Here is a 27,349-nt window from a genome sequence, read left to right as displayed (position 1 = left end):
TGTTTTGACTTTATCAAAGTGTTACAAGGGTCAAATAGATACTAAAATAAGCTAAAATCAAAAGGGGTAATCGATTTTTTTGACCTTGACTGTTTCCATAAAGCTTCTATTGCCATTCATACATCTTTTTGTTATATCCTAGACGTTTACAGACAGAAGATAGCTCTTAATAACTGATTATTTGTTCCCAGACTCCTCTGGAAATTCAGATTAATCTCACTTGGTTCCTGCCCCAGCCAGCTTTCCCCTTGTGGAGCTGGGCACCCCTCGGTGTTTCTCTCCTAACTGGGTAACTCGTCTGTCCTGTCGGAGCTCACTGAGAGGCTTGGGGTCTCCAGGGTTTAATCGTCAAGTCCTTTAATAGCATCAGGCAGACTTGTTTCCTTCCTTATAAGCTTTATTAATAAATTAATTATATTTGCAACTGATATTTGTCAATAGTAGTATTAAAGTTATATTATGAATATTTTAATAGTGTAGGTGATTTGTTGTATAGGGGTGGGGTTTTGGCCATCCTACTGCTGGCATCCTCACCGCGGGGGACCTCCTGATGACATGAAATCCCTCAGCTTCTCCTGCCAACCAAGCGCTGTGTTTAATGCACACCAGTCCTTCCTTGCTGCTTCCCTGCCAGCAGCGCACTCCCAGCTCTCTTGCCATCCTCAGCCTCGCCTCCTGGCTGCACCTCGCCTGCTCTTTGGACACTCCACACAGTCTCCACACCCCCAACAACCCGCCTTCACCCCACTACACTACGGTGGGACACCATCAACCCCTCCCCACCGGCAGCGGGGCGGGGAAGCGCGGCCCAGGCCGCGGCAGGGCCGGCCCGGGCGGGGTCTCCATGGCGACCCGCAGCCGCTTGCCCCGCCAGGGCGGCTGCGCCGGGGGTTGCGGCCGCCGCTTCCAACTGGTCTCGGCCAACAGCCGCCCGCGGCCGCCTATATAGGGGCGGCGGCGCTGCCTTCCTGCCCTCCGTCCCCGCATCCATCCATCCATCCCTCCTTCCTTCCTTCCCAGGGTCAGGCGTGGCTGCTCCTCGACCGAGTACTGGCTAATTTTATTTATCTGTATCTTTTATTTTATTTATTTTTTAATTATTTTTTTAAAAATATTATTATTTTAATTTTTATTATCTTATTTATTTATTTTTTTTCCCCCTCTCTCTCCCCGGAAGGTGCCGGCGTGGGGGCGATGCACCGCACCGGCGAGATGAGCCGGGCGGGCCGCCTGGAGCCCTGCCCCGTTGCCCCCCGCGGCGGCCGGGCCGTGCTGGGGGTGCTGGTGGAGAACGGGCAGCAGCGGCCCGGCGGCCAGGTGAGCCCTGTTCGTGCCGGATACCTCCTCCTTCCTTCCCTCCTTCCTTCCTTCTTTCCCTCTTTTCTTCCCCTCCACTACTCGTCCCTTCCCCTCCGGGTGGGCTCTGGGACTGGTAGCTGGCTGCTCCCCGCCAGGCTGCAGGTGAAGGCGTGGGGGGGTGGTGGGCTTCAGGTCATCCGTGCTCTAAAATGTAGGGGGTGGTTTAAAAAAAGTCGCTTTGCTGATGCTTGCCTCAACGTCCCGTTGCTGTGTGGCTGCTCACGTTGCTGTCAGGGTGTGGGTGTGTTTAAGAAGCTGGGTTCACAGCTGGGTGTCCTCCAGTCCTCCTGGAGCTAGCTGGCTGCTGGGGCAGGGGAAACGGAGCTGTGCTGGCTTGCAGGACCTCAACCAGCAGCTGTGTGTGTGCAGTCCTCTTGGGTGCGACTTCTTGAAGCCCCAAACTCAGCTGGTGGCTCACATATAGTAGATAACACGAAGGGCTGTATCCTGTTCACAAGCTGAAGTCGTGGGGTTTGTGGTGCTTAAACTCAACGTTTCCAACTTTGGTTTATAAGTTGACATGCATTTGTAAGTCTGTGGTGGTGCTTGAGTGGTTCTTCTCATTGCCCTAACTTGCTACACTTTCTAAAACCTGCTCTGTGCTACACTGAATGTGGAGCACACCCTGCACTTGCCAGCTGTCAGAGCCAGGCAGTGCCCTTGCTTCCAAGGCAGTGCCAGTGCGTCCCAAGTGCCAGCTGCAGTGGGTGGCTTTTCCAATTAACTTCTGTACCTTGCTTTGTTAACCAAGGAAAGTGATTTGTCTCTCTAAAACAACCAATACTGTTTGCTTTCTTCCTGAATTGCCCTGCCACAGCATTGCCATGCACTCTGTTTCAGAGTACTGCTGTTACCAGACACCTTCCTGTCTCTAAGAATGCCATCCCTCCAGCTGGAAAAGATGAATTATCCAGCTACATGATCAGTGCTGCATCAAAGCAGGGGTTTACTATCTACATAGATGAACCGGAACAGAAAGAAAACTACAACTGCCAAGTGGATGAAGAGCTGGAATCAAGCCTGTGTGAACTGGATACTAGTGCAATGACATCCAGTGTTCACCTACTGCTGGATCTAAGTACAGGTAACCATGGTTAATACATGGTATCTGTAGCACAAGTATGTACAGTTGATCATGAATTGTGGTGAGCTGGTGAGTAGCTTATTTTACAATAAGTAATGCTTCGGGATAACTTTAGTTGTGTCTAGGTGACGCACAACACTTCTGCTGTGCTAGAAATAGCAAGAGAAGGTGAAGAGGCTAACTATCCAAGTGTCTTTCTGTCTCTTTTTGCCTGCTAGCTTCTCCTATGCTAGTGGATACATCCTTCCAGTCTCACCCTGTGGAACAGATGGGAGATGTCATAACTCTAATGACTGTGGGAGAGTATGCAGATGACATTCATCAGTACCTCAGAGAAGCCGAAGTGAGTGTCTTCTAACAAACCTAGAGGTATTTGGGATGTGGTGGGCTGCAATACTGCAAAGCTGTATGGTTGCTCCAGGATAAGTCTAGGCAGCCACTGAGCAAGCAATAAAATCCATCTCTCTAGCTAGAGAGGTTCATAGGTATCTTCTAGACAGTTATGAGATCTTTCAGGTATTACTCTGCATCCCAGAAATACCCCACTGTTGGAGCATGCCTTGACTCCAAGGAATGAAGAGTTCTTGCAGGTGGGAGGTGAAAACTGCAAAATTACTGAAGCAGTTGGATGTGACCTCACTGACAGGTCTTCTGCTCCAATAGACTTTTTTTTTTGTCATTCTTTATCAGAACAGTAAAATGCAGTCTCTCAATAGGGGGAGGGGAAATAAATGATTTGTTTCTCATTGTCAGGTCCTCCTGAATTGCTTATATGTGCAAAGGCTCAACTTGACAGTCCAGGAGGTCCTTTACTTTTCTGTTACTAACATGGTAGCTCTTATCTCTTCAGTTTTTCTAGAGATGCTGCTAGTTAATACTGCTAGTACTGTAACTATAGCTAGTAACTAGTTATTAATAGTGTAACTGCTCATGTTCCTTTTCGTAGAAGTTCACAGAATGTTAATCAGCTCAGCCTTCAATGGTCCTTTCCAGGGTAAGCAACCTGATTCTTCACTTGTCTCTCCAAACAGATTAAATACAGGCCCAAGCCCCACTACATGAGGAAGCAACCAGATATCACATCAGGAATGCGTGCCATCTTGGTAGACTGGCTGGTAGAAGTAGGGGAAGAATACAAACTTCAGACAGAGACGTTATACTTGGCAGTGAACTACCTGGACAGGTTTCTCTCCTGTATGTCTGTTCTCAGAGGGAAGCTGCAGCTTGTAGGAACAGCAGCGATTCTTCTGGCTGCGTGAGTGTTTATCTCAGAAGATATATGTGAGCTAAAACTTATTTTTAGGACTGAATCTTTTTGTTTAATTTGATAGACTGAAGCTTGCAGTGGTAGGTAGGTTTTCCTGGTGTCTTAAGATTTGCCACTTGACCTACTTGGGCACTAGCTGAATTAGATGCTTAATATTCGTGATTAAGGAACTGTAGTGGGAAAACCTTAAAACCTTGTAACCATAACAGCAGAAGAAAAACACTACTGTATGAGGCTGCTAGCCCATAAGGCTGTAATAGATTAAAAGCTGCAATCTGCAATTAGCCTTGAACTGTTTTTAAACAGACTGGGTGCCCAATGAAGCCTAGGAGCACATGAGTTTTTATCTGGAATGCATGGTGTTACTGCAACTTGCTCTTTAACACTCTGACTAATAGAAAACTCCTAATATGAGTATGTCTCACTAGACTAGTGGACTTGGAATACCTCTAAATATCTTTGCCCCACAGATTTGATTCTCAGCTGTTACCCAGATCGGAGGAAGGTTTAAAACAAGAACTCCAAGCAAGTCTTACTAATACCATGTTCCCATCCTGATAAGGGAGAAATGCTTTTTGTTACCCTGACTTTTAAGCTGACAAATACGGTTTCTCTGTTTCTTTTGAAGGAAATACGAGGAAATCTACCCACCAGAAGTGGATGAATTTGTGTATATAACAGATGATACATACACAAAGAGGCAGCTGCTAAGAATGGAACACCTGCTTCTCAAAGTGTTGGCTTTTGACCTCACAGTGCCTACTATCAACCAGTTCCTCCTTCAGTATATTCAGAGGCATGGAGTCTGTATCAGGACAAAGAACTTTGCAAAGGTATGAATTACCATCCCTTTAGGATGGGTGTTTTGTAGAAGTCTGTGCTTAGACTTCTGGATAAGTGTCTGATTGAAACACTAAGCTTTGTGTTATCTGTCTGGTCAGCTAGTCTGTCTTACTGGTGAGGAGGTAGGAATCCATTCTTCGACAGTGGCATGCATAGTAAGCCTGACCTGGACAGGATGGTAAAACATACTGCTACACAATGACGCAGCATGTGCCCACAGAACTGCCCGGGGTACCATGCTTATACAGATCAGGTTACAGGGTAACCCAAGCTTACAGGAAAACACCTGACCTGCTGCTTAGCTGCAAAGGGTGTAGTATTTATACAGTGCCTATTCAAATGGAGCCCAAATTCTGTTTCTGAGAGCCGCCCACTTAGCCCAGATCTCCAAGTGAGGTGAACAAAATCCTCAGAGGAGAGCATGGCCTCTTTTCCTTTACAAATATTTAAAAAGATGTCTTTTTAAACAAAACTTGATGATTCTATCTGTAAAATTACATCAAAAACAATCATGACCAGAAGTTCATTATAATTTGGATTGTTTAGGCTTTGACAGGACAGTGGTCTCTGTTACCGCTGGCACATGATAGGTTTTTCTGAAAGATGAACAGGACTTGAATGCTACTTCTGCTCACCAGACAGATATAACTCATTTCTTCAGTGAAACTGAAACTATTGACCAACTTAAGTGCTCAGTCTCTTGGCCTTATTCTACCACACAGGGCCATTCTATTTGATTGGCTTGCTTTTTTGCTCAGTATCTTGCAGAATTGAGTCTCCTTGAAGCTGATCCTTTTCTGAAGTACCTTCCTTCACAAACTGCTGCAGCAGCCTACTGTCTAGCAAACTACACGGTGAACAGGTCTTTCTGGGTAAGAAAAACAACTGTGTGCTAAAGTGCTCAAGCACTTTATGATCAAAACTTTGAGTAGCATCAAAACATGTTTTCATAAAGGCTGAAATGCTAGGATGAGTGGCTGTTCCTGAGCTAATGGGTCTACCTGATTAACAAATGTTAAATCAATCTGAAATATCCTGCCTTCTATCTGAAATGGGAAGGACCTTGCTGTCATGTTCACTTACATCAAGTCAGTAACTAAAACTTGTCAGTAGTTAGTCTCAAATGCCATAGATAGAATTCAGGGGCTTTGGGGGAGGGAAGGGGAAAACTGAATGTGCCTGCTTCAGTGAAGTGACTACACTCAGTGGCTGCTGTAATGCAGGCCTTGGTAGGCCTCTCAGGCGTGTGTTGCAGTAATAGCTTTAGCAGGGAGCAGAATCTAGAAGAGACGTAATGGATGCAATATACTTATAGCAGAGTGAGATTGGTCTGACAGGAGGTCTGAAAATACAGACCTATAGTGAAAGTAATGGCAGGATACACTTGAATCCTTTTCAAGCCTAAACCTAGAGCGAGAACTGATGACATGGTGAAAATGGTTCCTGCTTCTGTAGAAAATACCTTCCAGGTGACTATTCTCTAAAATAGAGTAACACAAGCGTTTTTTTCCCCTCTTCTTACCAGCCAGAAACTCTTGCTGCATTCACTGGGTATTCATTAAGTGAGATAGTGCCTTGCCTGACTGATCTGCACAAAGCATGCCTTGATGCTCCCCGTTGCCAACTGCAAGCAATTAAGGAGAAGTATAAGCACTCAAAGTAAGTAACCAAGAAGCTACTGCTTTGTAACTTGGAGGTTGTAAGCACAGGATGGCTCTGGTTGAACAGCCTGGGCTACAGCTCAGTAACTGACAAACTTGTCATAGTGGACAGCTTCTGTTTCTGAAACTGAAGCCTCTGTCAGCATCTTGAGGGGAAAGCTCTTCTGGGCAGAAGAATAGTTAATTCATTGGTATGCAGATGTAGTGGATCACAATTCCCTTGGAGCAGCAGGATGTGTTTTTTTTTCTTCCCCAGTGTTTCTCAAGAGGAATCCTTAATGCTTCTTTAAACTTGTCACTAAAAATATTAACTTGTTTGATTGCATTTCTATTCCAGGTATTTGCAGGTGTCTCTTCTAGAGCCCCCAGCGGTTCTTCCTCTACAATAGGGATGGTGGATCCTGGACTTTGATAACTTCTTCCCAATCTACAAAGCTGGTCTAACACTTCATTGAACACTGCAGGTCATGTGTCTGTAACCATGGTGACCAGAATGGTTTTTAGCTAGCATTTTTTAATTAGATGCCTTTTAAAAAAAGGATATTAGACTATAGCTCTTAATATATCTGACAGCACTTTTAATAAATGTCTTATTACACTTCCTCTGAATTTTCTGACTCCAGTTAATATCTGCAGTAATGGTGTGTGGAAAGGTTTTCTTACAAAGTAATTGAGATGGCCTTTTATGTTAGCTGGACTGGATAAATGTATCAAGCTTTGTTGGTTCAAACCACATGTCCACAGACAGGTGACTGGCTGCAGTGTATTACCTGTTTTTTTCCTATTCTGATACAAGATCATGTGGCCATGAACAGAACCTCTTTTCTGGAACTTGTTTGCCACATCACAGCAAAAGCATCCACAGGCAAGTGGTTTATGAACACTCTACATATGTGTAGAAGACCATCAACGCTGAGGTAAAAATTAAACTTCCATTCAGAGTGAAATAGGGCAGCATCTTCTGCAGGAAGACGGATGAAAGGGTGGTTTGAAGAACCTTAGGAACCTTTCCAATGCAGGAGGATTCCCTGTAATAAAAGGCAATGTGAAAAGCTACAAGCAAGAACATGTAAGGCCCTGAGGGGCTGGAATAGAGCTGGATGGCTCTTGGCATTATACTTGTGGTATTTGATGGTTTTGTGACTTAGCTGTCTGAGGTGATGACTTCTGCCACTTGAACACTGAGTGTGTAATACTCTGCAGTTTCTAGAGGAGCCATCACTGTCAACAGGAAGGAAGGGGTGGAAACTCCTAAGTTCTTAACTATCTTATCCTGTGTTGCTATGCTGTTGTACCCCTCAGTTCTTCACTTGATAATGATTAAAAAAATAATAAAAATCCACCAAAACCTACCTTGTATACTTGTAAAATGCAACTCTTGTCCAAAGTGTCTCAAAATACTCAGTTGATGGTGTTAGTCAACATGCAGGGAACTATAGTCAGCTCATCAAAATGGCAAGGTAAGTCTGAGGCATTCTCTTCTAATTTTAAGAGTAGAAAACATTCAAGACCTACTCCTTCTTCAGAGAGTAATCTGTGCAGGGCATTGCATTTCCAAGCAAGAATATGCTTTACACTTGACATTAAGATGCAATTCAACAGAAGTGCTATTTCTTGCACTTAGATTAAGTACTAGCTAACAAGCCTCTTGCTTTAATTTTAAGACCTGATTACACCAGCATGTGTTGTGAAGCTCGTAGCTTCAGGTGTTTCACTTTCCTTGACAGGCATCAGAGCTTCCCCCCACCTCCTCCCTGTCTAGGTTGCTGAATCCTGCTAGCAATGAGAACCCTTGTATACCCCTGAAATGGAGGCAGTGGTAAAAACTAATTCACTTAACAGAAAATATCTTTTAAGGGAGGGGGAGTATTTCTGTTTCAGCCTATCCTATGCAGTTTTTAGTGTCTCACTTCAAACACTTTCTAGTTAAGTACATGAATCTATTTTATTTACTGATATTGACAGTTGTGACTAGACATCCTCTACTTATGTCACTGGTACCCACTTCATGGTAGGAGCTAGTGCCAGCTCATACCTGCTGCAGTGGATTTCATGGTTTATGGGAATAAATGCCTTGGAGTTGGGCTAAGAACTTCACCCATGTGTTCAGGCAGCTCCTTTAAAGTGGCTCAGAACAAAGGCCAGAGAGGGCGCACAGTCACAATGGGGAGTGAGGGGTTTTTGATTTGCTGTTTCATAATGGAACAATAAGTGTACTGAGGAAGAGTATTTATAAATATGCCAGACTTATGAGTTTCAGCTTTATAATGCTGCTTCAGGCTGAATATAACATATGCTGAAACCCTGTGTTAATAAGCCTTAATCTATTTGTAAGGTATACAGGTGCCTGTTGAACTTTGAGTACAGCAATGCAGGGTGTTTTGGAAGCACTACTGAATGTCTCCTAGTGCTATACCAATTTGAAGGTATTCATGGTCACGGCAGAAGAGATGAGTTTTGATCTTAGGAAGTCTGCTGCTACAGTCATGTCTCATCCTCGTGTGCCAACAGACCTGGTGCATTTGGCACTATAGGAGCTGAACTCCTGATCTGGCTTGCCTGAATGTTTTACCATGTGGTGTCTTCCTGGAGGCAAAACTTTCCTTCTGTTTCTCTTTCTAGAGTTTACTTAATTATAAGAAAGATACGATTGCATTAAACTTCCTTGAAGTTTTTTCTCTGGTATACTAACCCAACCGTCTGATTTAAAAATATAAAAAAAATCCTATGATCTCTGAAATAGACTGCACTCTGCCTCCTTTTAATTTTTTCATGCTTTTGAAGCTGATTTAGTAGGTTAAGCACTTTTTTTTTTAGTCCAAAAACTGAAAGGGAAAATCGGAAAAAAGTAATTGAGGTGAAGGATCACATAATTCTGCAGTGTGAATGCCAAAAGGTCTCTTCAAGATGGATTAGACTTAAATTTGTGGGACAGAAGAAACTGCTATCAGTGTTCTTACCTGTGATGTGCGTTTTGAATGTTCATATTCTATTCTCACTTTTCTTTGCTTTGGATTTATCTTGCTCAGAGCAACGAGAAGTCTTACTGTTCTTGTCCAAGTGAGCCTTGACTCTTCAAAGGTGAAAATTGCCTGCTACCTCCTTTAATTCATGTATGTCATGGCACTTAACCCTGGCCTATCCCTCCTTTGGGCTCTCCTCAGCAGGTCATGTTTGAGAAACAGATAATAGCTGCTTCTGTTGGGAATAGGGTGGTAATGAAGGTGACATAATGCTGATTTAACAAAATGAAGTGCTTAAATGCAGATGCAAAAACACTCAACAGTACTTGACTATTTTCAGTGCACGTTTTAAGTATGCAGAAATACGTGTTTGTAAGAAAGGGAGATGAAAGCAACCCAAAAGGAAAATATTCGTTGATGTGGTTCTTGGGCTATGCAGAAGAAAAACAAGACCTGCTAAGTTTACAGCCATGTCTGATGTTTAAAACAAAGAGAACCAGGCTTCTTAAAGACAGCCATATCCTGTAACTGAAATAATGGGAAATCAACATTAAAGATTAAACAGTGGCAGTCTTGATTTTTTGGTTATCCCATTTACTGCCTTATAGACAGCAGCCACAAAGAAGAACTCATTTCCTCTGTTCAGGAAATACTTAAGCTGTTGCAGCTTTGGAATTGTCAAGCCTGATTTTGCTCAGTTAACTCTGCTGTGAAGGAGATCAGTCCCTTGAACTTAAAATGTGCGTTCCAAGGGCTGAACGCTGACTTCTATGCAGGTCTCAGTATCTCCCCACACCCAATTTAAAATGTATCGGGGCAGAATGAGTAGAGCATACTGGTAAGGCAAGGTGCTTTGAATAGTGACTCTGTGCTCCTAGGTAGGGTGGGCTGAAACTGAACTGTTAAGGATTTTAATTTTGACCCATGATACTCAGTTCAAGTGCTTTCTGATAGCATTACTAAAAACAAACAAGCTCTCTAATCTTATTCTAACAGTTTCTAAGCTATTGTGTAGTGACTTCCAGAAAACCCAGATATACTGTGGTTGTGTGATCCTGATGCTTCCCTGTTGTAGTTATAAGTCATGGGTTAAAAAATGAATATTAACTATTGCAGATGCATCTGATATTCCTAAATTGCTGCTGGGAAATCTTCTCTTTATAGCTGGGGATACTTGTGAATCCATTGTTTTCCTAATATGAACAAGCAAAATTAGAAATAATGCTCTGTAGGAAGGTACTGTGTTAACAACTAGGGTCTGCCTTATTTTCCCCTTCTGTGGAGTGAGTTAAGGATGTCTGAGAAGTAATTGGGTAATTAGGGAGAATGATTTAACTGTGGTCAGGACAGTTAAGCTGTTAATTCATGACTGAAGGGTGTCTGCCTTGCTGGGAAATCTGGCTGTGTAATTAGTCTGTGTACATACCTACTTGCTGTCAGTTCTATAAATGACTAGAATTAGCTCTGATCACTGAGGTTGGTACTTATTTTGCCAGTGACCTTGAAACAGCTTCTGGGGCTGCTTTTAAGGATGAGAAAGAAGCTAGCAGCATCAGTGATTGCTTCCTAGAATTAAGGTTTTTGGCTTGCAGTTTTCCTAAGCACCTGCTACACCATAGAAAGATCATCTTATACTGAAGAGTTGTGCAGACTCTGCTAGGTAGATGTGAACTGGAGGAGATGCACATCTTGTTACACAGAAGTTCTAGAGCCCTGGCAAGTAGGGTACTCTACAGACCTTGTTAGCTACTCCGATGATTTTAGTGGGTATATGTATATTTTTTGTTGTTGTTGCATGTTTTTATTCTTATCCGGTTTATGGTTCTTGTCTTGTATGGCAAACTCAGACTTTCTCTTGGATAGTTGTTCAGATTGTACCCTCTTAATATAAAAAAAAAAGAAAATACAAAGCTCTGCAGAATAAGAGTTTCATAATGAACATCCATGGCAACACATTCATGGAGGACATGAATTATACCTGATGGTCCTGCAGAGATGCAGAGAAATATTAGCTTGGAAACCCTGCGTGATGAGTTGCTAATATAGCCAGCCCTAGTTATTCCATGCTCTGCTTGGGATTTGCTAGTGTATATGGTAGTGGTGTGATTGTTTGAGAGAATTAGCACAAACATACTTCCAGGACAGTCCACAGAAAGATAAAAAGCATACAATTCAGTTAATCCTGAAGTACATGCCTATTCTCATCAAATTAACTCGTCTAAACACAGATGAAGCAAGAAAGACCAGGCAGTCTTGATGGCCTTAATCCCTGTGAAGAAATCCAAAATCATGGCTCTGTGTCCTGAGTTCTGTGCAGTGCTGGTACTGGAAAATAATGGTGGTAGAATCAAGGACTGGTTCCTGGCCAAACGTCTGTCTCCATTTGGCTCATTACCGTGGTGCTTTGGGCTAGCTCCTTTCTAAGTAGATTTGTCCTGGGGAGAGCAGTACAAAATAGTCAGTGTGAGCTAACAGGCTGTGTGGGTGCTTGTGCTGCGTGCTCGTGTTTGCTGTCTGCCTCTCTTTTGTCTTAGCAATGTGCTCAGCATAACCAAGTGTCCCTGTAGCTAATACCAGTAAACACCTAGATAAACTGTAACAGAGTCCTGAGTCCTCGTTTTTCAGATGTTCAGGCCCTCTTTATTTGGACACAGAAAAGCATTACTGGAACAAGTGCTGGAAGAACAGGCTCATGATAAAGCTTTGAGTTCTGGCAAGAAATTGGTCATCTTCCTCCACCATCTGTAGCCAAGCTGCTTTTTCTGTTTATTATTGTTTATGTTTTGATGCATAACAACTTGGGGGGGGGGGGGGGGGAGGGGAGAAAAAAGGGAGAGAGCCCTACAGCCCACAGCATAATTCAGCAGACATCGACAGATTAGGCATTTGGTACTAATCAGTGTGCTGCTTAGAGTAAAACACTGCCCTGTCCCTATTAGGCAGAAACTGGAGTGTGATGTATCTCAAAACCAAATCATCCTCCATTTGGCTCTCTGTCCCTCATAAGAAGGTTGGAAACATCTGGGATTTAACAAAATGGGCGGCACTGCAGATGAGCAGCACGATGATGTTCTCTCATCTCATAATGGAGTAAGATGTTGGGGTGGCAGACCCTGCACTGCACATATTCAAGAACAGTGTACCTGCCCCGTAGCTCTAATTTATCGTCACCTCTATTTACTTAGGAGGCATGCAAAGGTACTTTCAGGTTCAGCAAATCAGGAAAATACTTGACCTCTTCAGCATATTAAAACAGAAGCAAGTAGTGAATTCACTTACAGTAAAAACAAACAAAAGCCAACCCTCAAAAGCTCGTGATACCATATGCTGATGGTCTCCAAAGGATGCAACCAGGAGAGGGCACCAACGTCCTTGGTCCGCAGCTTGAGGGAGAGGTCAGCCTAATCGCATCCCAAAACGGTGCTGGGTCAGAGCTCAGGGAGGCTATTTGGTCTGGGACTCGTTTTTGCGTATTTTTGAGCAGAAGAGCAGAGTGCAAAAACACGGTAACAGTACTGTTGTTTTCCACTATTTTTCATTAAATTGAACCAGCATTTAGTGAAGCTGCAATATAAAGTCATCCAGGCTGCCTACCTCTCACGTAGTGCTTCAGGGATACTTGAAGAAAATAAATGATGTTTTCCAGATCATCCATAGTCCTCTACTGTGGAGTGGTTTTTGTTGTTGTTGTTGTTTTTCCTCACTACTTTATCCAGTGTTTTCAGCTAGATCTGTTTCTTCATTGCTGTGCAAAGCAGGATATCTGATGTAGACTTGAATATCAAACCTGCTACAGAGAGGACAAAAATATGATGGAAACTGTTAATGTTCATGGCAGGTGAGTGTTCTGTTGAAGCAGATCTGGTGGAGGAGCATCTCATTATATTGCAGGTTAGGCAGATAAGGTGTTTGTAATATTACAGAGCTTGTACGGTTTGTGCAGGAAAAAAGGGGAATTCCTGCCAGATTCCTACAAATTTGGAGAAGGGAAAATAGAAGATTAATTATGATCTTTAAGTTAGAAGAAGCTCCTATTTCTCACTGAAAATTTCAGCACTGATTCTTCTTCCAGGGTAATCTAGCCAGATGCAGAATGCTTGCACAGGACAGTGACGTAATTATTGTCTAGTTTGTGGTGCACTTCCCCCCCCGCCCCCCGATCTTAGTCATGATTTCTTTGTTCTGTTCCCAACTTGAGCTGAGTTTCACATTCACATGCTGCTCACCCATCCAAATCTATACTTTGTCTGCAGCTACTTCTAAAATGTCTTCACGCTCAGCTTCCACCTCTTAGCAGGGCAGGATGTGTACTGGTACAGTCAGTGAAAAGCTAGTATCCAGACCAGTCATTTAAGGGTGCTGCGAGGGAATGTTAATTGCAGAATTTATTACTGATAAATTTGAGAGTCAAATGGAAATGTTGGACAGTTATGTTTCTGAGCTGTGACTGAGCCCAGCTTCCTTACTCTTTTTGAGTTTTTGCAGATATCTGCTCAGATGTACATGTATTTTAAGATGGTTGCTGAGCCGGTTGTTTTGTGCACAGATGTATGGGTTTCCTGTGGAGCTCCATGGACATTAGCTAGAGGAAAATACATGTTTTGTTCTGGCTAATAGTAGCAACTTTTGGGATGTGTTCCTGTTCATGAGTAGAAGAGGTATGGGGGGAAAGAGAGCAAGTTCATCTACGTGTGTGTATCTTCAGTAAGTACTTGAGAACCCATGAACAAATGACATTTTCCACATACAGCTGTGCATCTGCTAGCTGAACGTTGCGCTCTTTCCTCTGTCTTTCTCTTCATTCAGTGACTGCTCACAGCTTTCAAATGATGTGAAATAAGGATGTGGCTCTGCAGAGGTTTTTTTGCCAGCAGGATAAAGCTGTGCAGGGCTCCTGATCCAGAGCCAGAAAAAAAAAAAAAAAAAGTCCCATTTTGCAGGGCTGATGTGCCTGATGTTGAACCCATTCTTAAAAGTGCACACCCATTCTTAAAAGCATCTCCCTGCACCAAATCTCACACATGAAGTTGGCTCTTAATCTTTTTGTTTTTAGCTACTAATCCTGTACCACCTGGTGGAAAAGCCTGGCAGAGAGTAAAGAGGCTCTGATGGCTTATTTTTGCAGCAGCAAGTAATCAGAACAGAAAGCTCTGCTGCACTTTTCCAGATCACGCCTTACAAAACTGTGTTTTCAGTAAATAGCTTCTTTTCTTACTGAATGAACGTTAGGCCATCATGAAAATTACAGCACAACCACTGTCAGTGTTCTCAGTTTCTCACAGATAACTGAGCAGGGCTGTATGTAAGCGATGTGCGAGTAGATTCTGCTGTTTAATACAGTTCTCTGGGGCAATTCAGAGGTTACAGTCTGGGAACTGCTGATCTCTGTAACTTCTACTCCCGTTAAAGCAAATGCTGACTGGACTTAAACTGGGAAAATCTTTTATTCTACTGCCAGAGAAATCTCCAGAAATTTTCATAGCTATCTTCCACTAAGTCTTCTAATGAGAAATTAAGGTTTTATTTTGTTAAAAACTCAGTTTCACTTCATCTAATTTCCAAGATGTCATCAATATTGTATCAATACTTTACTGAGTTCTTTCTAGCATAACATACGCTAGCTAAAAAAGTTACTATTTCCTCTGTCAGGGGAAGAGAAGTTTCTGGATGTTTTTGGAGGGGAAAAGCTTCTACAGGTGGTTGATGTCTGAAAAGATATTTCTAAATCTTTGGGTTTCTTCCTTGTAGTGTGACAAGCAATCACACTAAGGATACATGAGGGGATTCTAGAAATTTGTTCTTTGTGGTGGTTCACGTTGCAGGTTAAAAAAAAAAAAATAATCAAGAGTAATAGTGTAAAATTCAATGTAACATTAAAGTTAAAAAAAAATCAGCTCACTAAAATATTAAATGTAATGAATCTATCTGCACTTGATGTTCTGTAAGTGACTTTGATTTCCTTTAATCCTTTAGATTTGGATTTTTGTTTATTGCCTTTGATTGCCACTACTTTGAACTACTGAAATCTTCACTACTTCTCATTGTCTTCAGATGAGGCCTGGATTTCACCTGGCACATGAATGACTCAAAAGGAATGGTTCTCAGAATCAGCCTCCTGACTTTTCATAGAAACAGAGGGAAATAACCTTACTATTGGGGGTACAGTATTTATAGAAATAATTAACGTATGGCAAATAGCCAATTATTATGCTATTGATTGTATATACAAAGTTGATTCTGTATCAGTTAATGAGTTATTAACTACACCTTGTTTACCTTATGGTCAGAATTTAAGATAGGCAAAATATTTGTAAAATATATTCTTATCTACACTTTGCATCCAAGGTTGATGGTGACAATTGCTTAAAGCCCTTCAACAAAATAGATGCTGATCCAGAACTCCATTATTTGGTAAAAGGTTCAGCTCCTTTAACATCTCTATCCCAAAGAAAAGTTTTACATTTCACTGTTGACAGCCAAATGAACACATGAAGCCTTCAGTTCTTGCTCACGATGCTTGGGCTGGAATGAGCAAATGATCTTAATGTGTCTGATACCATTGTGTAGGGACTGAAAAGGAGCATGGATCCCTTTTGTTCAGAGAGCCCCTAATGTGAACACTTTTTTGCTTAATTCATTAAGCCTCATTTGGATTAATTTTCTATGATTATTAAATGCTTTGTGTGGTCCTGCTGAGCAGAAGGCTTTTCATGTGTTTGACCAGTGGTTCTGCTCTCTGGACTTTTATTTAAGTTATTCTGTGCATGGATAGCCTCACATTGTACTTCAGGTACAGAAAAAAATGATGTATTATTTGATATAAGCACTGTTAAGATAGCTGTGGGCAACAGTTAATAGGAAGACCTGATGCAGTGCAGAGTTTTGGCAACAAAAACTTATTGTATTGCTTAATGTAGAATCAGTGTACATAGAGGCCTTCCTAGATATATACATATATCTAGGAGAGAATATAGAGGCTTTTCATGACACTGTCCCTATAGATGCATCGATTTTTAAGGTCAAGAGAGACTACCAGGTTTTCTGATGCCTTTTATACCTATTTAACCATGTTTGATTGTTGCTAAATCACCCTTGCTATTGGAAACTTTCTATTTCTAACTTATGTGTAGCTGACTTTAATTTTGAGTCCATTGGTTTTTCCTTTTCTCAACTTGGTTAAAGAGCCCTTCACTAATCACATTTTCTTCCCATGCGAGGATGTAACCACAGTGATTAAATTACCCCTTGTTTTTTTTTTTTCCTTGTAAACAAAATGTACTGAGGTTTCTTTGCTTTTCACAATAATAAATTATTTCTAGGTCTTGTGTGTTTAAAGCACTTCTCCTCAGTTTCTGAACATCCTCTTAAACAAGGGCATCAGAGGATGGGATGCAACCCCAGCTGTGTCTCATGAATTTGGTACTAGTTAGCCATAGGACTGTAAGACTGAGGGAAGTTAACTTTTTAAGTAATATTGGAAGTGCTGGCAGCTGAAACACTGCTGTGGACATGATTCTTGCTGAAGCCTCGTTGCTGATTCACCATTTTTTTTCCAGTATATGCAAACCAAAGGCAGCCTCTCTGCCTCCTGGCAAATTACCAAAGCCATCATTTAGGCAGGAGTTGGCCAGATGTCTTCTACTCTGAGAAGTACTGCTAATATATACTAATTGCATTGATTATGCCAGTATTAAATATCACCATCTGTTTTTATCTGAAGTCTGTGCCACTAGAGGACATTAATCTCTTCAAGGTATTTCTTTAAATTTCAGACGTGACTGGATTTCAGTCCTTACTTTGTTTCTAGTAACACCCACCTGAGTGGCACTTGGATGGTCAAACGTGTTAGGGACAGCTTCTTATCTCTTCTCTCTTGATGTAAGTGTTGTGGAATTAAGGTAAAGAGGGATAAGCAGTTTATGAAGGTAACAGTCCAAATAGGTCAGGAGACTCAGTGGTGAAGGACGCAGGAAAGCCCAATGCGCACAATGGCATCTTTCCTGGCAGGGTTGTGCTGAGGCCGCCCATGTCTCTGAGCGCTTGGGGGTCACACAATAGTTAAGGATTGTCTAATTAAAATGGTGTTTTGGGTACCAGTGGTAAGGCTGTGGCAGTGAGGGGCTGCAGGACAACCTCTGTGAGGCGAGGCTGGGGCTGCCCCATGCTTGGACACAGCCGGTTCCAAATGGCCGCAATGGCCCCAAGATGGCGGTGCCTCAGACAAAACACGCTAAAGAGAGGGAAGAAAATGCCAGACAGGGAAGGAAACTACAGAGGGAACCAATGTCAGAGGAGGAAGAGGTGCTCTATGGCCACAGAGCACATATCCCTTGCAGCCCACAGAGAGGCCCCATGCTGGAGCAGGGGAGAATTGTGAGGAAGAAGGAGCAGCAGAGAGGAGCCACCATGGACTGACCCCATAGAGGGAGAGAGGAGCCTGAAGCAAAGCTGAGCCTGAGAAAGGCAGGAGGAAAGCTGTTGTTTTAAAGTTCATCTCTTTGTTTCCCACTACCCAAATCAGTAATTAAATATTTATTTTAATTGGCAATAAATTAAGCTAATTTTGCCCAACTCCAAGTCTGTTTTGCCCACAACTGAGGAAGCAGGGGTTTGTTTAGCCTGGAGAAAAGAAGGCTAAGGGAAAACTTAATTGTTTTCAACTGCTTAAAGGAAACTCAATAGGAAAGCAGAATGGGATTTTTCTTGGAGGGTCATAGCCCAGACTGGGAGGCAGCTGCCACAAATAACAGCAAAGGAGGCTCTGATGCACACGAAGAAAAATATTTTTCTGTGAGACTGGTAAAGCACTGGCAAAGTTTACCCAGAGAGGTTGTGGGACATCCATCCTTGGAGGTGTCCTGGATTCAACAGGACAAGCCCTGAGTACCTGCTCTGTCTCTCTGGTTAGCCCTGCTCTAGGCTGGTGGCCTCCAGAGGAGCAGTCCAACCTCAGTCCTGTTGTTCTACAGGATGTGCCAATGGAATAGGGAAATGTAGCTCTAAAGGGGCCTTTTTTGCCCTACACTCTTATTCAACGTGAACAGATAAACATTAATTAAAATGACAGTGAAGGACAAGCAACATTATGTTAAAAGGTGGAGTAGTTTCCTTATCACCTGAGCTGCTGATATTTGAAAGAAGCTTCTACCTTTCAGTATGTTCCAATGTTGTTTGCTTGTTTTCCTTGTATATTATATATATATACATATACATTGAGGAAAAATGGTGAAGAGTTGTATTCAGGCTGCCAGTGGTCAATGCCTCACCTAAACACTACAATATTTAAGGCTGAGCAAATGCTGACAGTTTTGGAAACCTGTTTCTGAGACCTGGCAGAAAAGACAGACAGTCTAAGTAAGAGTTAAGCGTAAACAGACGCAATCTTTGAGGGACACAACTCTAGGATACAATGCATAGCACTGCTTGGAATATGCTATCTTTAGAGCTCAGGTCAGGCTAGAGGTCTAACAGCAGTTGTCTTGCTTATCTTTGAATCGCAGATATGTTGCTTTGCTTCCATACATGTCAGAGATATATAGCCCTAAATAATTGAATATCATTTAATATGTCAGTAGCATTTTTGTTTCATCAATGCTTATCAAGTGCATAAGAATGAAAGGAAAAAAAAAAAAAGAAGAAAAAAAAAAGGAGAGAGAGAGAAGCAGGCATTTCCTAGAGCAGAAGGCAGTATTTTCAATCAAATTTATTTGGCACATATGTGCCTCCTGCAATCTAATGGCCTGATCCCCAGAAGAAGTGAGAGATGGATAGGAAAATTATTTTAATGGTAAAAATTTTCCACAGCTGTGGTATGTAGAGGGTTTGTATACACCTCCGCACGCAAACACTATCTAAATGGTTTGAACATGCTCTTGGTTGTCTGTGTTCTGACACTCTTCCTTAATTTAAAGCTGTGGCACAGAGCTTGAGTGTGTGATCTGCCATCTGTGGCCCTCAGCTCTGTCACAGTCTTCTGTCGTAACTGATGACAGAGATGTTATCAGTGTTCATAACTGCTTTCATGCCCGTTCCATCTATTGTGTGATCTGCTACTATGATGGACAGGATGGTCATTTGGTAATTTTGACTTCTGTACCTAGAAGACAAAATAAATCCAACTCACTCCAAGGCATCCGGTAACTTTTAAAAACAATTTTGGGCTAAGGCTGAACTTTTTAGATGTGAAAGGCTCCAGCTGACTGACCCAGGCCATGCAGAATGTTTTCAGAAGTGCCTGAATTGCCTAGAGGCCTAGCTTTTTTTGACTTTGAGAGACTTATATTCCTGAATTATTCAAATATTTGGAAAAAATCATGCACACTGGGTAAACTCTGTGGGAAGCATTTATGAATTGCCTCTAACTACTATTTCTTACCAGAGGTCCTGAGCTGAGATGTGCAGAGCTGCCAGCTCTGCACTGAGGGCCTGGGTCAGCATTGGTGGTAATGTTTTACCAGGGTTCACTGTGCAGCTTGTTCTTATTTTGAAATGCACTACGAAGTATATTGATCCATCCACCCCTAATTTATTTTAGCTGATTGCAACTGCTACTGTGGTGATAAGTTGTTGTAAATAGTCGCAATATTTTTTCATGCTATTTAGGAAAATCTCATTAGTATGGCAGAAGCTGAAGTGGTATTAGGTACCAATAGTTCAGTGAAGGTTTGGGATCTTCGGAGTAGTGATGAAATCAATTGCTAGCACCTTCTAAGGTGGACTCAGCAATTTTTTGGTCAGCTAATGCTTCACTAAATGCTATGAAGATTGGTCTTGATTGTGGCAGCAATTTAAAATAGTTTTCATTTTTGAAGTGACTATGTAAACACATTAACTCAAACTTTCATGGGAATCAAACCTGCAGAAAATTCTCAGCAATAACCTAACAAGAAAAGTCTATTCTGTTCACTCCAGGGTTCTGCATATTTACATATTGCCTCTGCATCATTAATAATTCTAGTTTGATTTATCCATTTCTGGAAAAGATTGAATATTACACTAGATGTGTTGAGGAGATCAGCAGCTGCAGTGTTTGTAATCTTTGCCCTTTCATGTATTTCATGGGAAATGGCTTCAAAGCCATGTTGGTATTACCTAACTGAAGTGGCTTCATGCATTTTTGTTAATTTTCTTTATTTTTCCAGAGATTTGGCACAACTGTTTTGCAAAAAGCTGTCTTTATATCTTTCGATAAACATGTAATATTTCCTGACTGTCTTTGAGTAGCCTGGAAGTTAGATTTCATACTGCTTTGAGGCAGCAGAGTAGGGTGGGATATTCAAGGACACACAGTATTTATCTAATCTTTTTATTCAATGTTGAAGCAGGTGGGTGTATTGGAACTCCTAAGCCAGTTGCAAGGAATGATGTGCAGCTTTCTACTGTAGGACTGTAGGTTTAGCCTGTGTTCCTTACAGTATCTCTGTCTGCAACAATGAGGGCAGTAATCATCTACCACAGCCATATCAGCTAATATCTGGTAAGAAAAAAAAATAAATCATGAAATATGTACTGGTAACTCAATTTCTTTCTGGTTTGGTGTTAAAATGATCCAAATTTGCTATTGCTTCTTTCCCCAAAACAGAGACAGGGATCAGGGTAACTGGGCAGACATCTGGAGCTGGTGACATCTGGTCAGAGAAGGGACAGGGGCGTTCAGGAACAGAGGCAGCAAGTAACATGAAGTGGATGAGGTGCAGAGATGGGTTGTCATTTGGATCTTGCCAAGAATGAAGTTCTTTGCAAACCAGGATTTAAGGTGCTCAAAGGGGTGAATGTGGAGAGGATGAAAGAGTGAATCTCATTAAATAAACTCTGTAATCTGCCCTTCCTCTCTGTGGAAGCCCTTACTCTTGTGTGTTAGAGCTTTCAGAACTGCTTACGCAATTGGGAGAAGAATAAAGGGATGGAAAATACAGAAAGAAAGTAAAACCCTTCAACTTGTTTGGGCTGTATGCCAGAGCTACCAGACTATTGGGAGTAAGGCTCCTGCTGAGCAAAAAAGGAGGGTGAGAAGAGACTATTTCCAGCCTGCCTTAGAGGAATGTCTTGCCCTGGGGCATCTCTGGATAAAAGCTGTGGGGTAGAGGCACCAGCTGTTGCTGGTTTACATGCTCCAAGCTCCTGAGCTCAATCCCATCTCTGCCAGGGCAGGTTAAGCCTCTTCAGTTTTTCACAGTAATTGTGACAAACGGGAGCCCAGGGGCTCAGAGCTTTTCCTCTGAAAACCAGGTTTTCTGTGTGGGTGGTTGATAAATGGAAGTCTTGAAACTTAAAATGTCTGCCTTCTGCTCTTCTGTATCAATTTTTCTCACCTATAAAGGTAAACCTATTTTCCCACAGTTTTCTGAAGTTATTCTGAGGCTTTTTTTTCAGAGCAATTAGCAGGTGCAAAATAGTGTACAGTGTAAGAAAACAAATACATTACTACCAGGAGTATGGAAATAAAAATATTTCTGTGGTTGCCCAAAGGAAAGAAAAATGCTGTTTACTCACTAGTGAGGCTGGGAAAGCAGACGTGTTAAATGCCTTTTCTGTTTTAGCCTTCACTAAGAGAAGTGGTTGTCGTTGAACTGTTAGCTATTGTCAGTAACAAAATGTTGGGGAGTTCAGCTATGATAGATTAGATGTAACGTTGAAAGAGTGAGTCATTAGCAGTCCCTCCAGGAAGTGGAAGGCAAGTAAAGTTTCAGAAGACTGTAAAAGGCAAATTTAGGGCTTTCTGAGAGGAAAACAGAGAAGGAGGTACTGGTTTTGTCCCAGAAACACAACAGAGGAATCGGTAATAATCAAAACCAAACAATTTGTAATCAGCTAGACAACAAGAAGGTGAATGACAGCTAACATTGTTAGATGTGAGATAATCATATCATATCAGCCTAATGTCCTCCTACAATCGGTGTTGTGAGTAAAGAAAAAGCAAAGTTGTCATATTTTCTTGAATTTAGTAAGGCTTTTGTCTGTGATGACACTTGCATAAGTAAGCAAGAGAAAACCTGGAGGGAAATTTCTCAAAGTGATCAGTAGGAAATTGTGCTCAGAGGATAGCTATTTTGGGTAGTTATCCAAATGGATAGATGGTAATGGAAATCATTTTTACTAATGACTTAGATGAAATAGAGGGCATGTTTGTAAAAGTGCAGGTAAGAAGGGATGCAGATTGTCTGGGGCATAGCCTCGCTGTTCATGTGGTCCTGCCAAGCTGAAGAAGTGGTCTGATCAGAGGCACTGGGGTAAGGACAAAATCACTTTTTGCGCTGAGGAATACAGAGTGGGGACTGGTTGCTGGGGAAGAGCCGTATTTCAGGCAGGAATCAGCAATGTCAGGCTGGGATGTGTAAATGCAGTCTGTGTATGCTGCTCAGAGAGGTAAGAGAGAGTCTGAAAGGGTCTGGAGGGAGCGCAGCAGCTGCAGGAGGCTTGGCCCTGCTCCCTGTAGAGAAGGGAAGGCAGAGGGGGCATGTGGTTCTGACCTTCAGATACAGATGAGGGATGGAAAAAAAAATTGAAGGGACAACTTGGAGTAATGGGCTTATATTACAGTGGTGGAGGTTTCATCTCTCGCTCAATGAAAGAGCTGTCTAGTAGGACAACAGAGCACAGAGCAATAGATCATCCCGGTGGGATTGTTTATGGAGGTTTTTAAGAGCAAGTCAGGCAGGTAACTATCGATTGAAAGCAATAAATGTTGAGATACTGCTGCCTTTGGAATGGGAAAGGTAAGATAACTGCATAAGGAGGCCTTCCCAAACCAATAATACGATTTTTATGAAACAACTATAGAACTGGTAGGGTAGAATTCATATATGACTCCATTTTCTCTTCACGTTTTCCCAGGATATGAGTAAAAATATAGCTTTCTAGCTACTGCTTCTACCACATCGGGATCTAGATTGAGGGCTTGCTGACCATCCAGTTGATTGTTTTTGCTCATGCTGGCACCTGTTAAAACATGGTTTGGAAATGCTGCTGTTGTTAGAGAAGAGAATAAAAGCCAGCTCATGCTCCCATGGCTCTGTGGACTCAGCAGTGTTCTGTATATTCAGACTGTCTTTGATACACTTGCAAATAGCCCCAAGCAACAGAACAGCTATATAGCTAAAATGAGTATTAACCGTAGGGACTTGACACTGTTGTACTAGTACACCAAATACTCCAAAAGAAATAAAATAATATTAATAACGAAAGTGTGGTGAGTAAACAAGGGCATCAACAGCTGCTCTGCCTTAATGCTTATGGAGATGTTGAATAAAATGGAAGGAAATATCGACATGAAATCACTGTGTGAAAGGGTAGGCAGTTTGTTTCTGTGCACTGTTTTGGGGAGGAAAATGAGCCATCCTTCAATAAACCCAAACACGTAGCACCTGGTGCCTTGCTTTTCTGTGCTGTCAGCAGTGATAACTTATAGCACACAGACTTTGTCAAGTCAAATGTTTCTCTGTAACTTGTAGTCCAAAGAACTCTGACGTGCTTTCTAGGAAACATCAATTGAGCCTATTATTTAAATTATCTTTTTTTATCTCTTTTTTTTACTTTCTAATTAGGTTACATTTTCTATTTCCTTGGTTTGGAAAAAGAAGAAACTGCAGGAAAAGAAAAGGAGAAGGCAGCTAAGGCTCCTTCTGTAAACTGTGAGTAGTTTATCACATCCTAGGATAATTCAGGTGGGAAAGTACCTCAGGAGGTCTGTACAACCTCTAGCTCAAAGCTGGGTCAACCATGAGGGCAGAGCTGACCACTCAAAGCTTTATTCCACGTAGTCTTGGAAACCTCTGAGACAGAGATGGCACAATCTCTCTGAGCAACCTGTTCCACTGCTTGCTGTCCTCATGGTGAAAACGTTCCTGCATATATGCAGTTTGAGCCTCCCCCGTTTCAGCTGATGACTACTCTCCCATCATGAAGAGCCTGGCTCTGTTCTCTTGATGACCACCCTATGGCCCTTTTCCTCCCTCATTTCCATTATTAAAGTGATTTTTTTTCAGTTTTATGGTCTCTAATGTATTTGTCTTTGGGTGCCAGGAAACTGTCAATACCTCAGTTTTTAGAGGTAGAGAACCTCTCTTGGCTAAGTGAATTTATTAAATCATTTTGATGTCCTGTTGACCTGACAGTAAGGTCTAACTCAGTTCCAGGTTCAGACACCTAAATTTGGGTTTCTTCATTGTGGCTGCCTTCATGTGAAGTGAGTGTCTAAGGTCCCACGATACATGTATTTAGAAGTGAAGCTGAAACAGCCATTGGAGCATAGAGGTCATTTGTCTCTGTGTGCTGCAGACAGCTCACCGTGCTCAGCTGTCTCCTTCTCTGAAGTCCACTACCTGAATTGGGTGGATCTCTGATGGCTATAATGGTATTGGCTCACGCCTAGCCACTTGCATTGCAGAGACACAAACTTGTGCCTGCCCCTGTAGCTAAATCCCACAAGAAGAAATTGGCTGAACTTGATATAAGAAGCCAGTAGCACAGCATCATTTGAACTCCCATCTCTTTAGTCTACCTACTGGAAGAGCTGTCCTTTGTTTGAGAAGAGCTGTGTGACCTTGTCCTGAGAACATCAGAGGACAGGGAGGAGCAGTGGGTTCAGAGCAGCACTGCTAGTTTAGAGAATGGTGCACAGGTGTGTTTTTTTTTTATTTTATATATTTTTTTTTCTTATGTACAAAGCTTTTTCTGATAGCTCTGCAACAGCATTTTCTATGGTTTCCTGTTCAGTGGCGTTGGGTCTAAACACTGTAATTTATTCTCTCAAGTCATTTATTTAAGCATCTGACAGCCTCCTTTTGGACTGACATGTGGAAATGACAGCAAGTTCAATATTGAGCAAAATGAATGCCTGTTATAGAGGTGAATTCAATGCACATGAAAGTGGAGTGGCATTTGTAATTATGTAATACTTCTTTTAAGGGAAGAGTAGTTGCTCTGATCATAAAAAGCTTTAGAAATGCTAATTCCTTTTGTGGTTACTGAGATGAGAGTGCACTATTAAATATATGAAATAAAATTACTGAAAGAGGTGTAAAATATCTTCGCTGTTCAGAGGATTTTGCTTTCTGGTAAGTAACCTTGATGTTTCTCTGATGTTTCAGATGACATTTCCCAGTGCTTGTCTAACATCACTAGTTTGGTGGTACCCCGAGGAGCCTTTGTCTTTCAGTATAAGGATTTTTCTTTACCCAAGCCAGGAAAATGATGAATGATCAAATGGAAGAGAACACAGGCTGACACTGGGATGTGATGGCTGCTGTTTGGAAAACCTCTTTGTCTCTCCAAAGTTTAGATGTTTCTTAATTACTTCCAAAAAGAGCTATAAGGAGGCATAGTGCACGTCTGCTGTGGAGATGAGAAGGGAAAACAAAGTGTCCTCTGTCACACTGTTATTGTCCTTGGAAGATAAAGTTGGTGGAATTATGCTAAAATGAGAACATGAAGAACTGTAAAATTGTAATACAAAAACACAACAAAAACAAAAAAAACAGAACCACTGTCATATCTCCACTACTTCTAAAGCACCCAGGTGTCTCTTTTCTTTCTATTTCTCATTCTTGTCCTTTATGACAAATATTTTGAAATAGAAAAGGCAAATTTGATCTTAAAATATATAGGCTGGGCATCTGCAATGTGCTCAGTGCTACAGTGATTTCATCTATGTACAATTCTGCTTGCGCACATCCAAGAAAGTTGAGTCCTACAGAGTAAGAAAAGCTAGCAGGATGATTGGTCCTTTCTGATGAATCCAAGTTGCAAAAGGAAAGTAAAAGAGCTCTTTTAGTTTATCTTGGGTAATGATTGAACTCTATATAGATACAATATTTATTGTTATAGAGATATTAAGAGGGAAACAACCTCATGAAGCTAAGAAGCATAAAAGTAGAAGATTTCTAGCCATTATGGAAATGAAATTTCTAGCCTTCCAGTAGGGACAGTGGGCCAAGACAGAGCTTATCCCTCCTGAATGGTGGAGACAGAGTGCAAAATTTGATTGCCCATGGTAGCACACTACTTTACCCAATAAGGGAGGACCAGGGAACACGCCTAGCTTTGCCACCACTGTTTAATGATCTCTTGACCAACCCCATTTGAAGTGGTACAAAATTGCTATCTGTATGTGTACAATTACTAGGTTCCTATTCACAGCCAGTGGAAGAAATGGTAACAAGCAAGGAAAGCTGTACAAGGTCTCAGGGTCCGATTGGAAATGTTCAGGAGCCAGCCAACCAGAGCCCACGCTTCCTTTCAGAGTGTGACAGAGCATTTTCCCTAATTTTCCCTGCTGGTGGGCTGATTGGCACATATCAGAGTTGAGCCCTTGTGCGTTCCTGTATGTAGGGAGTAAGCAGGGTGCGCACTGACACTCAGATACAAAGTAGAAAGCAGTCAAACACAATAACACTTAGATATCTGGATCTCAGAAGGCTTCTTCAGATCAATTGATCTCTTTCTAAAGGCGGAGGCTTTCAAGAGAAGTATTGTGAGAAGCCAGTGGTGCTCACACCTGGTTCCCAAAAGCCTGGCTTCATTCCTACCTTGTCACTATGCCCAGCCTAGGCAGAGCCAAGCCTCACTGTGAGGAAGAGGCTTCACAGAGTATCCTTGGATAAGAGACTTGCTCACCATTGATTTCCCACTCTCTGAAAATAATTGCTGGCGGTGAGTTTTTCATTCAGAGCAGAACTGCATGGAGAGCCTCAGGCACCTGACTGCTCGGTTTAGCCCAGAGAGTGAGCTGCGTGTGACATCCAGCCGACTCAATAGCTGCTATAATCAGTTCCCAGATCAGCTATTCACTCTGGCAAGTTCCTGAAACTATCTATCAGGCAGTCTCGGTTAATGGATGCTTTTGCAAAAATTGTGCTCTTATGCAGTCGTGACTAGGAAAAGCCCTACATTTATGGGATGTTCTTATTAGGAGTTCAACCAGCGCAATGTCAGGAAGAGTGTTTTGTGAAGCCATCTCATATTTTATTCCATTTTAGGAAATGATTCCTCTATTTTACGCTGATCATTCACACAGAATAATAGTAGTTTTCCTTCCCTTATATGTATGCTCTTTTAACCTGTAATGTGCCACTGGGTTTCTCTGTGGCTTGGGCAAAAATGGAGCTGAAAGGCTAGTGGCCAGCTGGTGGATAGTCACTAGGAATTGGTAATGAAGGAGTGATGGGAAAGTGTC

At 42.0% G+C, this 27,349-nt stretch overlaps 1 protein-coding gene and 1 long non-coding RNA gene across 2 annotated transcripts; both read left to right on the top strand.

Moving 5' to 3' along the window:
* The first annotated feature begins 849 nt into the window (after positions 1-849).
* Positions 850-6,823, top strand: CCNA1 (cyclin A1). Its single transcript, XM_027470501.3, has 9 exons — positions 850-1,047; positions 1,178-1,317; positions 2,200-2,443; positions 2,662-2,786; positions 3,475-3,698; positions 4,339-4,543; positions 5,312-5,425; positions 6,079-6,212; positions 6,552-6,823. The coding sequence occupies exons 2-9, from the start codon at positions 1,195-1,197 to the stop codon at positions 6,601-6,603; spliced, it is 1,221 nt and encodes a 406-aa protein (XP_027326302.1). The 5' UTR covers positions 850-1,047; positions 1,178-1,194; the 3' UTR covers positions 6,604-6,823.
* Positions 6,824-23,725: 16,902 nt separating this feature from the next.
* LOC119716489 (uncharacterized) lies at positions 23,726-25,817 on the top strand. The gene is made up of 2 exons (XR_005264611.1): positions 23,726-23,807; positions 25,266-25,817. It is a non-coding gene; the product is annotated as an uncharacterized lncRNA (long non-coding RNA).
* Positions 25,818-27,349: the final 1,532 nt, after the last annotated feature.

Source organism: Anas platyrhynchos, chromosome 1 (assembly GCF_047663525.1).
Source record: "Anas platyrhynchos isolate ZD024472 breed Pekin duck chromosome 1, IASCAAS_PekinDuck_T2T, whole genome shotgun sequence".
NCBI lineage: Eukaryota > Metazoa > Chordata > Aves > Anseriformes > Anatidae > Anas > Anas platyrhynchos.
Note: the sequence above shows the minus strand (reverse complement) of the source record. Positions and strands in the feature narration are given on the sequence as shown.